At 41.4% G+C, this 14,215-nt stretch overlaps 1 protein-coding gene across 1 annotated transcript in view; it reads right to left on the bottom strand.

Moving 5' to 3' along the window:
* ptprua (protein tyrosine phosphatase receptor type Ua) overlaps nucleotides 1-14,215 on the bottom strand; it is a 202,746-nt gene that overhangs the window by 67,553 nt on the left and 120,978 nt on the right. The window contains 2 exon segments of the mRNA XM_030412151.1: nucleotides 4,553-4,662; nucleotides 9,639-9,959. Coding sequence (XP_030268011.1) covers nucleotides 4,553-4,662; nucleotides 9,639-9,959 — 431 coding nt within the window.

Raw genomic sequence — 14,215 nt, forward strand, 5'->3', positions numbered from 1 at the left:
CAAGAAGCATCACTCAATTAATCTTTGGACTACTGCAAAAAGATGTCGTCTCACAGCGCCGATCTAATAAATCTGATGCAGCAGTTAGCCGCTGATAATCAGACTCAGGTATATTCACTGTCAAATCCTCGCTCTGCAGCACCAGTGGCCTGATTTTTCGGTGTTTTGTGGATTAGTCGATAAAGTAAAGTTAGAGAAAAAATATCAAGTGCTGGGGATGACAAGTATGAATAAAGATCAACATCATGTCATTGCTTTTTTATTGCAATTTGATAAATGTGTTTAAGTCTGTAAAACATGTTCCCATCAAAATTGGACAAATGCATGCTGGAAAAGTCTTCAGCCACCCATAACCCCGAACAGTATGAGCAGTAAACAGATAAACACATGGCTCAATGGTTGGGAGCAATGTGAAATATTTGTTATTGATTAACTACAGGACATAAATCAAGGGGGACAATATGGTTGTTCTTGCCTCGTTTAGTATTTTAACTCTTCCTTCTTCGTGATGATGTAACACAGTCTTGACTTAAGTTTTGTAAAATGAGCCTAAGCCCTTTATATGACTGATATCATCGACTGATTTAAGCCCAACATAAATGTGTTAAAATGCACATTTCTCTGCTAATAAATACTGTTTAACTTTTTGAATGAAAACTTGCCGGGCATGTGGCTTTGTCTTGTCAGTTGAGAAACACAGTGGATCCTTTGTCACAGGGATAGTCCAAATGTAATGTCTAAACCTTAAAACTATACAGCCGTCATTGTTTTTTTCTAAGGTTTTGTCAAGGTAGACAACCAAAGGACACTAATGAAACTACCCAGAATAGAAGTTGTGGGATAGACGGCGGCGAAACAGTGACAGCGACAGTGACGGTTATAGAGACAGCAACAGAAAGCCGGCGCTGCGGCTCCTTAAGAGGCGTGACGGTACATGCCATGATGATGACATCGGTGTGTTTTCAAGGTGTTTCCTCGGTGTCCCCCGTCAGTCTCACGGGGACGGATGCTGTTTTCCGGGAGAAAGTTCACTGAGGTCACGGTCGGGACGGTGACAGACGCTGTTTTTCGGGCAGAAATGTAAGGAAGAGTCGGTAGGACAGGCCGGATTACAGACAGGAGGATGGAGGCTTCTCCACGTATATCTGCGGTATTTTTTCCCTCATATAAGTTGACAAAGACAGTTACAGTTACTACGTTACTTTTGTTTGGTCATGTCATGTTGCTTTGTGGGACATTTCTCTGTATTAAGTTGAGTGAAGGACCTGTGTAGTTAACCGAAGGTCCGGTCAACACGACCCCGATCCGCGCTGCTGGCTTATCCGTTCACACTGGTTCAGTTCTCCGATAATACGAGGGGCGTATCAGGGCCGGAGCGAAATTTCACCCCTCGCCGCCTACGAGAGATGAGACGGAGGCAGGGAATTGCCATACTGTAGCCGCTCCAAACGCCAGTGTGAACGGGGCTTCTGTGAATTCACAGCGGTTTGTCTTTAAGGCGGAGATGCTTAACTCTGTATGAATCACCATCAGCGTAGAATTGGCTCACCATGGCTGCGGCTTTTATGCGTCTTCTCCTGTGTGAATGGGGCTTGAGATAGTGAGTTTTGAGAGTTGAGAGATTTGTGACATATAGTGTGTTTGGAGTGTATAGTTAGTGTGTTATGTAGTGTTAAGTGTAGTGTGTTTAGTGTGTAGTGGAGTCGTTTTTTTCTTTAATGAGTCAAAACAATGAGGAGACTGCTGAATGTGAAGCAGGCAGGAAGAAGCTGAGGGAGACCTGAGCCTGAGGCATTGCATTTAAATGTTAATAGTTGCATATAACTTTGTAAATTTCAAAATCATATGCACAAATTTAGCAAGCAACAATTTATATTTACATTATAAGTAATAAAAGTGGTTCTTTAAACATATGTGTGGTTTTCACAGTAAAAAAACTATTTTCAGCTCGAAAAAATAACTGTTCGGTAACACGTGAGGTTGTCCTAAAAATAATGACACCAAACAAGGCAAGGTAAATAGTTTTAAAGGTAAAACATAATGTCAAAATCAAAAATAGTCAAAAACGGCCAATTATACCCTGGACCCCAGAGGTTTATATTTATACAATCCAAATAACGCACCCAACTGGATACTAAAAACTCTGTATAATCCAAATTGAAACATATTTTTGGTCCACAATTAAATTATAAAAGTTTGCAATTACTCACTTCATTCTTTTAGTGTATGTGGTTTGGGGTTGGGGGGGCCTGGCTTTTCTTGGACACAGGCAAGGGGGGCTTCAAGGAAAAAAGGTTGGGAACCACTGCTTTAGAGGTAGTGCGATTGTATACAAAGTCAATTGAGAGAAGATTAGTAGTAAACTGTCACATAACTGGACAGATTAATGTGAAAAAACAAAAAATCGAGCTGTCGAATTTGCACCAATGATGCAAGGCGAAAATTTGCTTTGCTCTCTGTGTGAACATGTCGCACAGTGTTGGCACACCGGAGAATGTCTGTCGAGTTGTTATTTAGTGTGAATGACTGGGCCAAAACCTGGCAACATTCAGATAACAAACTTATGTTGTCTTCTTTTGGTGGGGCTGGGGGAGTAGGAAATAAATAAGTGAATAAATAAGTAACCAAATGTATTAATGATTTATCAGAATTCCATTTATATTTTCATATACATTTATATAATGTATATTCATAATATTTATATAATATCAAATCATCACCAGAACAATGCACTTAAACATTTTGGGGCAAAACACATTCATATATGTGATCATTTAGCATTTCATGAACATAATAAGCGTGTCTGTGTTTGTATGAATTTATGTGTGTGTTGTTGTTGTATGCCTGTAAGTAGGTAGGCATAAACATGTATGCGTATGCGTGTGTGTCATCACTGAGTGAACTGAACATGACTTGTTGTCATTTTATATGGCCAACTTGGCAGGCTCTTAGACTGAGTGTGTCTGTGAGTACCCTTCTGTTCCTCAGCACGCCTGTGCCACTGGGAGCTTATGTTGGCTCGCGTCATTTTCGCCACTGTGCCCTATATTCAAATAACTGTTAAGTCTTTGTAAAACAAAAGCATGGTCACTATCCTGGTGAATAGCCCTTATAAATGGAAGTTGCTCAGTTCAACTCTGCTTAAATTTGCAGGTGAATTTGGATTTTTAGGGAGAACGCCATCCTGCCTTGACATTTTGACTACAGCTGACATTAAGTTAGCCGGCCTGTCTGACTTTCGAATTGGGTTGTGGGTTGCCAGGTTGATAGACTGATTGACAGATGGGTTAGAATTGTAAATAGTGTCTAGATTGTGTGTGTAGATAGGGTTAGACGAGCTGACAACTTTGGTGACTTTAATAAAGTTTGAAGGCCATGCGCATTGCAGTACCTTTCCCGAGAGAAACAACAAAACAGGAGGACAGTGGGAGATGGCCTTGATATTCCAGATGAAACCTAGGTCTGACTGGGGCCCCTGCCCAATTATAGTTGTAGATGTTAGCGAGAGGACTTTTATTTTCAGGATAGCTTGTGTTCCAATGACAACAAAAGAAATAGCAAGTGCTGCTACCCATGCAGAAAAAACAAAGATCGTTAATAACAATTTAAAACAGGAAATTATGAGCTTTTTTCATTGGACTCAATGGAAACAGAAAAGGTAATATGTTACTGAGGTGCTTTGTAGGCACTTTGTAGAACCCTTTTACCACATATAGATGGTAATGGTTGTGTTAGGATAAACCAAGTGAAGTGCCATATATGTTGTAACAAGCCCCACTGGAAACAAGCAGATATTGGCCAATATTTAGTTATATTTGTTGATTCTCAAACACTGGTAAAGAATATTTGCCTAAGAAATCCAGGTTTTATACATCCAGAGCAGTAGTAGTTTGGAGGTTAAGGGGAAAGGGTACCTCATCCGTATGCAGAGTAAGGTCACAGCAGCACTCAGTCCTCTCCCAATTTCCTCACTTTCCAAATGCGAATAGGAACTAGTTTCTTTTCGCGTCAGCTAACCGTGTGTTAGGCCGTAGTGGGTCTTCATATCAACTAGCCCAAACTGCAAAGGTCTATGGGTAGATATGGGGCCATCAATAATTAATTAGAAACATTTAAAGTTGCCCCCGTGTGGAGGCATCTCTTAGGCAAATAAGTAATTAGAGTGGTTGTCCCCCATGTAATTACAGCCTGTGGTCTGTGCCTCAGCTTCATTACCATATGAACGTGTACAGTAAATCCCATGAACTATGAAAAGTGGTTCTTTCCCACTCTAGTGGCTCAGATTCATGTGCGCTACCAACATTTGGGCGAGAAACAAAAAGAAAAAACAAGCCTGGGGGAAATCAAGGAGGTGGAGCGGTACAGTGTTTAAAGTGAGCAGAGGAGAATGTTCCTTCATTTGAATCATTGTTCTGAGGGGGATGAGTAAAATAGATATTGGCAAGGGGAAAATAACATCCTACACCTGGAGAGGATTAGTGGGAGATGTGAAGGCAGCCGTATCCCTGTGAATTGTGTTTTTTTTTTTTGCATGACTAACAAGGTATCCTACCTCGTACTGTGTGATGAGACCGTTGGGCTCCACCGGCTCCTCCCACTTAAGGAAGATCATGTCATCGAGCGGGGTGAAGGTCAGGGACTCCGGAGCAATGCCACCAGGAACTACAGCGGGAGAGAAAAACAAGCCTCTCTGAAACAAACACTCTGCTCGGGTCTCAAGTTAATGGACTCTTGTGCAGGCACCAGGGGGTAAAAACACCTCTGACAGAGCGAAAAAGGCACAGAGCCAGGGAGGGATGGAGCAGGACGAGAAAGAGGGATCAGAGAGATAGAGCAGGAGGGAAGTGATGAAAGGAAACTGTGGGCCTGCTCGCTCTCACCCCTCAGGATGAATTGAGATTCTGGCTTCTACTGTCTGATAACAGAGCACCGTGTCTTGGAGGATGACAGTCGATTTTTCTTCTTTAGCACCTTACTGACAGAAAAACAGCAGAGTAATCCAACCTGTGGACTGCCTGAGTTTGTGTCTGCATTTTTTTTGTATATAATGACATGCATCTGTTTAAAGGAGTGCACCTATTCTTTGCTGTCTTAAATGCTGGACAGTTTACTATGGAAAATAATACATGAATATAAACCAGATAATGGCTCTGGTGCACTATGCTAGTTGGGGATCCACCAATTGGTCAAGCGTAGGTAACGGTCAATATTCATCTTACCAGCTTCTTTGCACATAAGATGACATTTACTTATGAAAGCGGAGGATTTTTTTCTGATGTAAAACATTTTTTGCACCGACTCAATCGTGAGCTACTGGCTCATGACATCGCTGACATCAGTTTATAAGAAAAATTCTTATCATTGTATAGAGGAATAAAGCTTTTCAAGCCCTTAAAAATACATTTCATGTGAAAGAAAGTTATATCAGAGTTTTTTTTTCCAAAATTCTGTGATTGAATTTGTGCCCTTTGAAAGAGAAATGAATGGATATCTTTTTAAGGGCAAAATGTCTGTAAAATATTCTTGAAAAAAACTTGAATGCGAATGAGAATGCAATGCTCTCATTCAGCACTTGTAGTATTTTCAGACTGCTGCTGATTCTGGTGTGAAATTATGGCAATGTTTTAACCCAGGACCTGATATGTACAGTAACATCCTATAACATGTAAAGGAAAACTGTTATTGTTCATTGATAAAAGATGTAATCAGTATATACTGCAACATCAGAATGTAATAAATCAATGGACTGATCATCTAGATAGCTAGAATATCCTAATGTCGGCAAACATATGAAGATCATTGCCGGATTTTATGGCACATATGAGATTGTGACTTACCAAGAGTAATGGTGCTACTCGCTAAAATTTCCCCCTCCCAATTTTTCTTTTTCTCTCAGACATCATGCAGTTGGGTTTGCAGTAAATTTGGCCACTGTGTTCTAAAAAAAACGTGGACCTAGCGACAACTTAATGATTTCACATCTTTAAAATATCAACAACCAAAGCATCAGGATTGGCATGGGCTATTGGCGAAACTGTGAGTTTGGACACCTGTGTCATACCAGCCGAAACTTTTACAACTGGTGCATCCCTTGTGGTAATACTTTGTGATAATATCCCTCTAGCATTAACATGTAACAAAATGAGCATTAAGAGAGCTTTAAAGCTTAGAGAGTAATCTTAAATGATATGTTAGCATGTCTGAAAAAATTTCCTCAACTGTGCTTTGACGTATGATGAAGAATTCTTTACGGCGAGGCCGTTTAAAGAATTCTGAATTACTTCAAAATCTGGATATTTTGTTGGCTCATTTGACGGTTGGAAAGCGTACTGTTGTGGCTTCTCTGACTGACTTGCTGAAGGCTAAATCAAAATTCATTTGGTCTGCCTCATGCCAGGAAGCTTTGTGTAATGTTAAAGCTTTGTTGTGTTCTGCTCTAGTTTTGGTAGCTCCCCGAATGGATCAGCCCTTCAAACTACAGGGGGATGCCTTGTACCGTGCACCTTTGTAACTCTCTAACATGAATAATATTTCCTGTCTTTTGCTGCCACTGTTTTCCTTCTTCTTAAATTGCTTCTAGGCGCCATGGTTGCTGAAGTTGGAGATGCAGAGTTTGGAGATGGTGGGGAGTGTTAAGTTGCATACAGTTCAAGTACAATTGTGCAAGTTACCCAGAATAATGTAAATATGCTAATGTATTTACATTTAAGATTCAGGGTAGGAACCCTGTTTTTATGGGGGGGAGTGTGATGACCCCGGGGTTGGTACTGCTCTGTCCTCTTTTGGCTGTGTGTTTACTGTGTTTCAGGAGGTTGTCGGGAGGAGCTGTGCCATCAGTGATGCAACACACCTGAGCAGGCTGGGCTCAGGTGGCTATAAATCAGACCTGCAGGATCCTCTCACTCTCTCTCCTGCCCTGACCGACCGACTGACATTATTATACATGCGATACAGCTGATACACATAATTATCTTGCTTATTTCCTTTGGTTAATTAAAACATTTTAAATCAATTCCAGACCATGTGTGGTCTCCCTCTTTTGTCCCACACTGTTGAGCCAGGTTGTGACAAAATGGTGGAAAATATACGAAATATATACGAGAGCTCACCTCTCTTCAACTCCACACATTAGGAACATTTGCAGACTCCACAGAGCTTTGCAAAACTTTTCCCCACATGTACAGTAGTTTTTTCCCATAAGCTGTTAACACTTTTTTACTTTGATGTATAAAAAAGGAAAGGAACAACAATAACGAATAACACTGCAACGTTTTTAGGTGTTTTAGAACCACCCTAAAAGAAAAGACATAAAGATCAATCGCAATGCAACTGAAATGAATAACGTTTTCAAAAGTCCGTTGACACTCACTGGGAGGTTATGGCCCTAGGCAGTTGCCCAGCTAGTAATCACTAGGCCCTGTTCACACACCAATGGCGTCTTAAGGCCATTTTTGGCTTTCGTATACGTAAACATGAATGGCACTTAAGGTCACTGAGACATTACAAATTGTATGTCTGGCAGAAACAGAGTCTAAATTGGGTCTTAACAATGTATTTAGTGTCATTGGTCTCTTTTCCATCGTTGTATTGTAAAAACTCAATAACTCTAAATATCAAATATCATAACACATACTCTAACTTAACCAAGCTAACTAAGTGCTGCCTCATTATCATCACTGTTTTTCAGGAGAAATTACCTGTCTAGTAAGTACAGTATAAAATAATTAATGAAAAAGTATGTAAAAGTATGAGTATGTAAAAGTAAAAAGTGTGCATTGTATTTCCTCCAAGCAGCCAACCACTGATTGCACAATCCGCTTCCTGTTTACACTGCCAAGCACATTTACCAATGTTCATGAAAGGGTCATGTAACATGTGTTTTCAGGTGTCCAAGTGTGGACGGAGATTATTTCTGCAACAGTACCAAAACAGTCGTCTGGATGGATCTGCTATGCCATCTTGCACTTTATTTTTAAACGATATCACCACTTCCCCAGATCTTAGAAAATGCCTCTGTGAGTACAGTGTCATCATTAACAATAATAGTAAAGGCCCAAACTATACAAATAAGAAGATGAGAATTATCTTTGCAGTTCAATGCTATCTTCAATACTTTATTTCTCTTCCTGAAATTGCTTGCTTGCTCTTTCGCCATTTAAATGATGCCTTCCATGTTTGAATTATTTTGTGTACATGTTTTGTTTTATTTGTATTTGTTGTGTTTCATTGTAGGGTACTTATGCTCAAGTTGCTTTGAGTTTTCAAACTCTTCTAGGGACAGGTTGCAAATCATTCATTCTACTTTACATATTTTGGTGATATTCTAATGCTTCCAAAGCAAAAAAAAAAAAAGAATGAAAGAAAGAAAGAGAGAAAAGTACCTGTGACTGTCTATCTCTAAAAAGATAGTGGGCAAACCTCTGTTTGTAAGTTTGTTAGCCTCAAAAGCTGAAGCTAAGGCGGGCAAGGCGCACTAGAAGAAAATCCTGCTGTATCCATGAATCCCTGACAGCCAAATCTGCGTCCTCCCAGCAGCAGACACACAGTGTAAGGAAAGCACTACACCAGTGTTTGATTGTTGAGCCCAATAGGATGCAGGCAGGAGGAACTGTCATCGGCTGCGGCTCAATTACTGTAGTTGTGAGGGTGATGGCGGCTCTCCTTGTGACAGGGGGATTGGGGACTGTCAGGCTGTCAGACTGGCATTCAGTGGTTCTAAAGGAAAAACTCTCCATTGGTGCTGACATTCAAAATATCAAGCAAAGTGAGGGTGGGAAATAATTTTTTTTTTTTTTTGGGACGTTTCTGTTTTAACCTGTCACTTCCTAACCAGTCAAATCTAATGAATAAAATTACAACACCATGCTGCATTCTGTATGTTATTCCATTTATGCTTATTCATTTCCTACTGCCACCACTGTGTATGTGTATATAATTATGGTTGCTGCTGTTTTCGAAATCCACTGCTTGAGATTTTCAAGTGTAACTGTATTTTTTCCAAAGATAAATACATTTTGCAAAACCATTGTAGCAGTTGTTTCCTTACCCTCCCTCCACTGGGTCAAGAATATCCCTGAGTGGCATTCAATTACACTGAAAAGTCTTCATTATTCTACATCACAATACGTGTTTGACCTTCTGTACTTCCACTCTCTGGGAATTTGCATTAGGAATGTGCCTAATCTGCTGATGTACACAGGAAAATACTAATACAAAGATAAGCAAAATCATTTTACCATTTTGCTTCCGGCCACAGCCACAGCTGATTAATGTTCCACTGGTTTCCATTTAAAAGGCTGATCTTCCATTTAGTAACGCTGATCCAGCTTATTTTGTGAGTCAATATTTGTGTTTTTTCACCCGTACTGGATGACTAAAGGCATGGATTTTTATAAGCGGTGCACAATAATTATCTGAGCATGAAGGAGCATGCACAGAAAACAAGAAATTCAAGAAGATGTGAAGCCAGAGCTGAGTTACTATGACAATGAATGATTTCAGTTCATACATAAAAAAAAAACAACCTTTTTTCCATAATGCTGTTGCAGATGCACAGAGGTAACAATTACATGCCTTATTTCTGCAGAACCCTTGCATCTTGCATTCTCCCTCTGGGTAAAATAAAACCGCCCACTCACTGTCTTCCTCGGTCTGAAAGGTGACCTCTCTGCTCTCCTTCTTGCCTTCAGGGTTGGCCAGCGCCAGGCGGACGTGGACAGCGCGGAAGGGTGGCAGGTCTCTAAGGGTGAAGTGAGACGTGTTACGGTCCACGGAGAGGCACTCTCTGACTGTTGCGTTGTTCCCTCCGCTGCCCCCAGTTGGCATGGAGTAGCGGTAGCAAAGGGACAAGGAGTAGGTGTGGCAGCGGGTGAGGTTGTAGCCAAGAGGCTCCCACTGAAGGGCCAGCTGCCGGGCCTGGATCTCTACAGCTGTCAGACCCCGCAAGGCGCGCATGGGCTCTGAGAGGGACAGGAAGCAGAAAATATATCAACAAAGTGCAAATAGTGGAGTCATGTTTATCAGCTTCTGCACAAGATAGCACAGAATAAGAACTGTAAAATACTGAGGAAGAAGCGCACTAATAGCATTTTATGTCAATACTTATACCCAAAGCTACTTTCGGACAAATAGAGGTGAAAAACAATGCAGATTTTTCAGAACTGACCAATTAAAAAAAAAACAATATATCTGCTGATGTGAATTCTATACGTCTCTTTTACGCTTCATTCATAGTTCTCTTAGATTTTGCATATTTTGAAATGAGTATACACAATGTTGTAAGAAAACTTAACACAAAATCAGTTTTCTAAGGGTTTACTCTACAAAATGACACAATCACTTGAGTTGCAATACAATCGCCACTCTGCTTACCCAAAAGTATTAAGTTATACAACATAACATACATTTTGTGTGACAGATCTAGTGCGGCTAAGTTGATGGATTGATCCCAAGGTCAAGAATTGTCATTAAGACACGGGCGGTGTTTACACGTTAACTAAGATGGAACTCAGTGCACTGTCTTCATTTAATGCGAGCGTGCCCATTCATTTACACCTCAACCCTCTCCCACAGTTATGAGCTTTGACTGAAAAAATGAGTTCACAGATCCAAATGGTCAAAACTAGCATCCTTTTCACCATCATCTCGATGGGCATGGTGAGCTTGAGGATTTCCGCAGATTCAGAAGGATTGTGCAGTGGAATCATTGTTCCTTTCACATTGAATAGAGCCTGTTGAGGTTGTGCGGACTTCTAATGAGGATATCTTCTTGAATGCTTGCCTTGTGGAGTTATTCTAAGCATTTCAAACTTTCATCCCCAATGGCGACACATCCCATTCAGCCTGAGAACATTTAGGATCTCTCAAGAGGACGTTACTGATAGGACAGGTGTCTGGCTACTGGATGTTGATACAAAAGAAAATTCATGTATGCGCAGGATGGAAAACTGTGATTGGTTTATTTCTTTCTAGATCCAGAGTGGGCAAGTTCTCCATTGCAGCACAATTTTGTGATATGTGCTGACAAGACAACTGTATTTTTGAACCGGCAAATCTTTGCCAGTACAGCTTAAAGAAGGAATACTGATGGGGAAAGGGAGTCTGCAACAGTTGAACCTGACTTGCACTACGAGGTTACAGAGAGGTGAATCAATGAAAAACAAAACAGCCTGAAGAGGTAGCATACAACACAAAAATCTGCATTCCATTTATCCTGACATGAATGAGGCTCAGTGGTAGACACTGCAAGGCTTTGGCAGACAGAATCCATTGTAAATGGCTGAAGCTTGATTAATGCTGTCATGTGTGGAAGCTGTGATTGCAGATCTCCATGTCCCTGTCGTTCAAAGTGTCCAGTCAAAACACACAGAGGGTTATTTCTGTCCAGCAGCCTGGCCTGGAAATTCAAGTGTACTGCTGAGACAACAGATAAACTAACAGGACGTTGGTGCCTTCAGCCTGGCACGGACTGCCAGTGCAGAGCTGAAGAATGCTGGCGGGCTGGACTGGGGAGGCAATAGCTAGAGCCCTGCTGCTTCACTAAACATAGATCAAAAGCCGCTCCGCCAATGAACGGAGCAATGTCAGGAAGGAGACATCAGTTCTGAGGGGATAGAGTGGAGACGGAGAAGAAAGTGTCCTGAGAGTCCTTGCTGATTTGAAGGATGTCTTTCCCAAAAGGGCGAAACAGGCAGAGTTTGGTTGATTTGTGTCTTCCCAGGCTAAAACCATCCCATGGAATCAGATTGATCAAATATACAGTAAAACCAGAAATCATCCTTCCGTCAAAAGAGCCCACTTTTAACGAGATCGGCTCTGTATAGCAATCTAATCCCGCTAAAACCAGCTCTGCCACCAGAGGCCCACTGACCGAATGTGCAGTTTCTGCTCTCTGCACCATTACTCATCATTACAGCAGCACCGCAGCAGGCTCGGTCCTGTCCTCTCCACCCGCCAGTCCTCCACCAGTCCTGCCCCAAACTGACATTCAGCTTGATTAGTCTAATCAGAGGGATTAGCCAGAGGCAGAGGGAGTGGAGGAGGAATGGGGAGGCCGCACAGGAGATGAGCAGGAGAAGTGAAAAAGATGAATGAGGGAGAGTCCCTATTGGTCTGCACATTTCATCTCATTCTCCTCATCTTTAACAGCTGCCTCAGTGAGCTGCCACTGAGGTCTGTCCCTCCTGCCAGGAGCTATGTTGGAATTATGATGGAATATCAGTGCACACCCTGATACTTACCATGAAAACACATGGGGTTTAGACTGGTGATATGAATGAGTTTCTCTCTGCAGGGATCGATATAATAAATACAAAGCTTTATTGACGTGCGTGACGGTTTAATGAAATATAAATATGTCGGCCATGCAAATAAGAGTAGAACCCTCAATTGTTTTCGACATGCTTATTGCTATTTGGACATGAATCATTCTGGACATGTAGACAGTCCATGACGCCAACAAGCTGTAAGCTACAGAATCTTTAACTCGCATGACAGAATATATTCATTTGCTACTCACTCTGTACATTTTGCCGCGCGGGTCAGGTTTGGAATTGTGACCTGTTGCCTTAATTGTTGAACAACGATTTGACTCAGGCAGAAATTTTCAAAATGTAACGTCCCCTGACTGACCCACTGCTATGGGTGGGAACGTTTGGAATAGGGCACTGTAAGTACACAACAAATTCTATAACAAAGGTTTTGTTGTTTTTCAAAATTATAATGTAAAATGTTACACATTTTATCTTTTATATTGAATGTTTAATATCATTTAAGATTAATTACAAAAATAACAAACAAAACATTTGATGTAGTTGGGCATTAGAAAATAATTTAAGCATAAGCGTAATTGCAAATGATTTAATAATGAGAGAGGGAGGATGAGCAGCTCAAAGAGGAGGAGCAGGTGGAGGTGAAGATGACGTAGATAGACTTAAATGACACAAAAGAAAGAAGAGTTTAGTTTAGGATTGCTTAATTAGCATATTATCATTTTTAGTGACACACAAGCCTTTGCATGTTGTATTTAATGCAATTTTCTTTTCCACAACTTTACTTGTTGCGAATTGTAAATTCCATCTGCAGTTTGTTGACACTTGGTGTTCACTGGAGAATTTCATAAAGAACAGACAGTTGCCAAGAGCGTGACCTTAGTCCGTCCAGCAAAATACAAAGTTGACCTCCGTTAACATTTTTACCACTACTAGCCGCAGCTGCCCACTTAATGACCTCCACAGATTTGACCCAATGCTGTGTGCAAATGTATTGTTCAGTGGTTAAACTTTTTTAAGAGACTTAAATGTATGTAACTTTTGCACTTCGAGCCGTCCACTCACTCAGGATGGATGTTAATACCAGGCATATGAACAGCCTCTTTGTTACAAGCATCTTGAGGCCTCGAGTAGAATGGAGTGAAAGCAATACACATACAACCAGTTTTCACCAGGATTGTGTCATTTCCCTATGGACAAAAAACTGGACCGTCAGAATAATTTGAAACATGCTATGATGATATAAAAATTCTGCCGCAATTAAGAGACTGGGAGCTTGAATGCAGACCCACGAACGGTACTTATGCTCTCAGATCACCAACGTGTGAAAAAGAAACTGGGCACATCATTCGTTTAGCATCCAAACTGGACCACAGTGGGTCTTGACCATCCTCAACAATGGCTGCATGGAATTGAGATCGTCTCCGCCAGTCAGCACGAAATGTCACGCTCGACAAAATGTCCAAAAAGGGGAAGTCGCTGTGCTAAAGGACATGGCTCTCTGTGACACATTAGGAAGACAAATTCATCCAGAGTTTTGTGTCACAGGTCCTCTGCTGTCTGCTGCTTTCTCCCCGGGGATAAAGCTTCAGATCTGAGCAATGGGAGCTGACAGGAGGTGGGCCAGTCGAAGACACTGACGAGAGTGGATCAGAGAGTGTGGCAGGTGACAGGGGCGTCATGCTGTCTACTTGACAGAGTGGCGGGGAGCCTTTTTTTTTTTCACCCGGATGAGCAGCACTGCGGCTAAAACACAGCTGAGAGGAAACGAGTCCTTTGCTCGCACGACATGTGAAGCTTCATACTACACGAGCTATTCAACTGAACTTTCCTCTGTAGCTGGCTTTCAGGTAAGTCATTAACCAAAGGGTGTGGCGCTTCAAAGACGAATCTTCACGCGCTCTCCCATCCCACAGTCCTTGTCTCACATGCGAAGGACTGCTGAC

This window comes from Sparus aurata, chromosome 3 (assembly GCF_900880675.1).
Source record: "Sparus aurata chromosome 3, fSpaAur1.1, whole genome shotgun sequence".
Taxonomy (NCBI): Eukaryota; Metazoa; Chordata; class Actinopteri; order Spariformes; family Sparidae; genus Sparus; species Sparus aurata.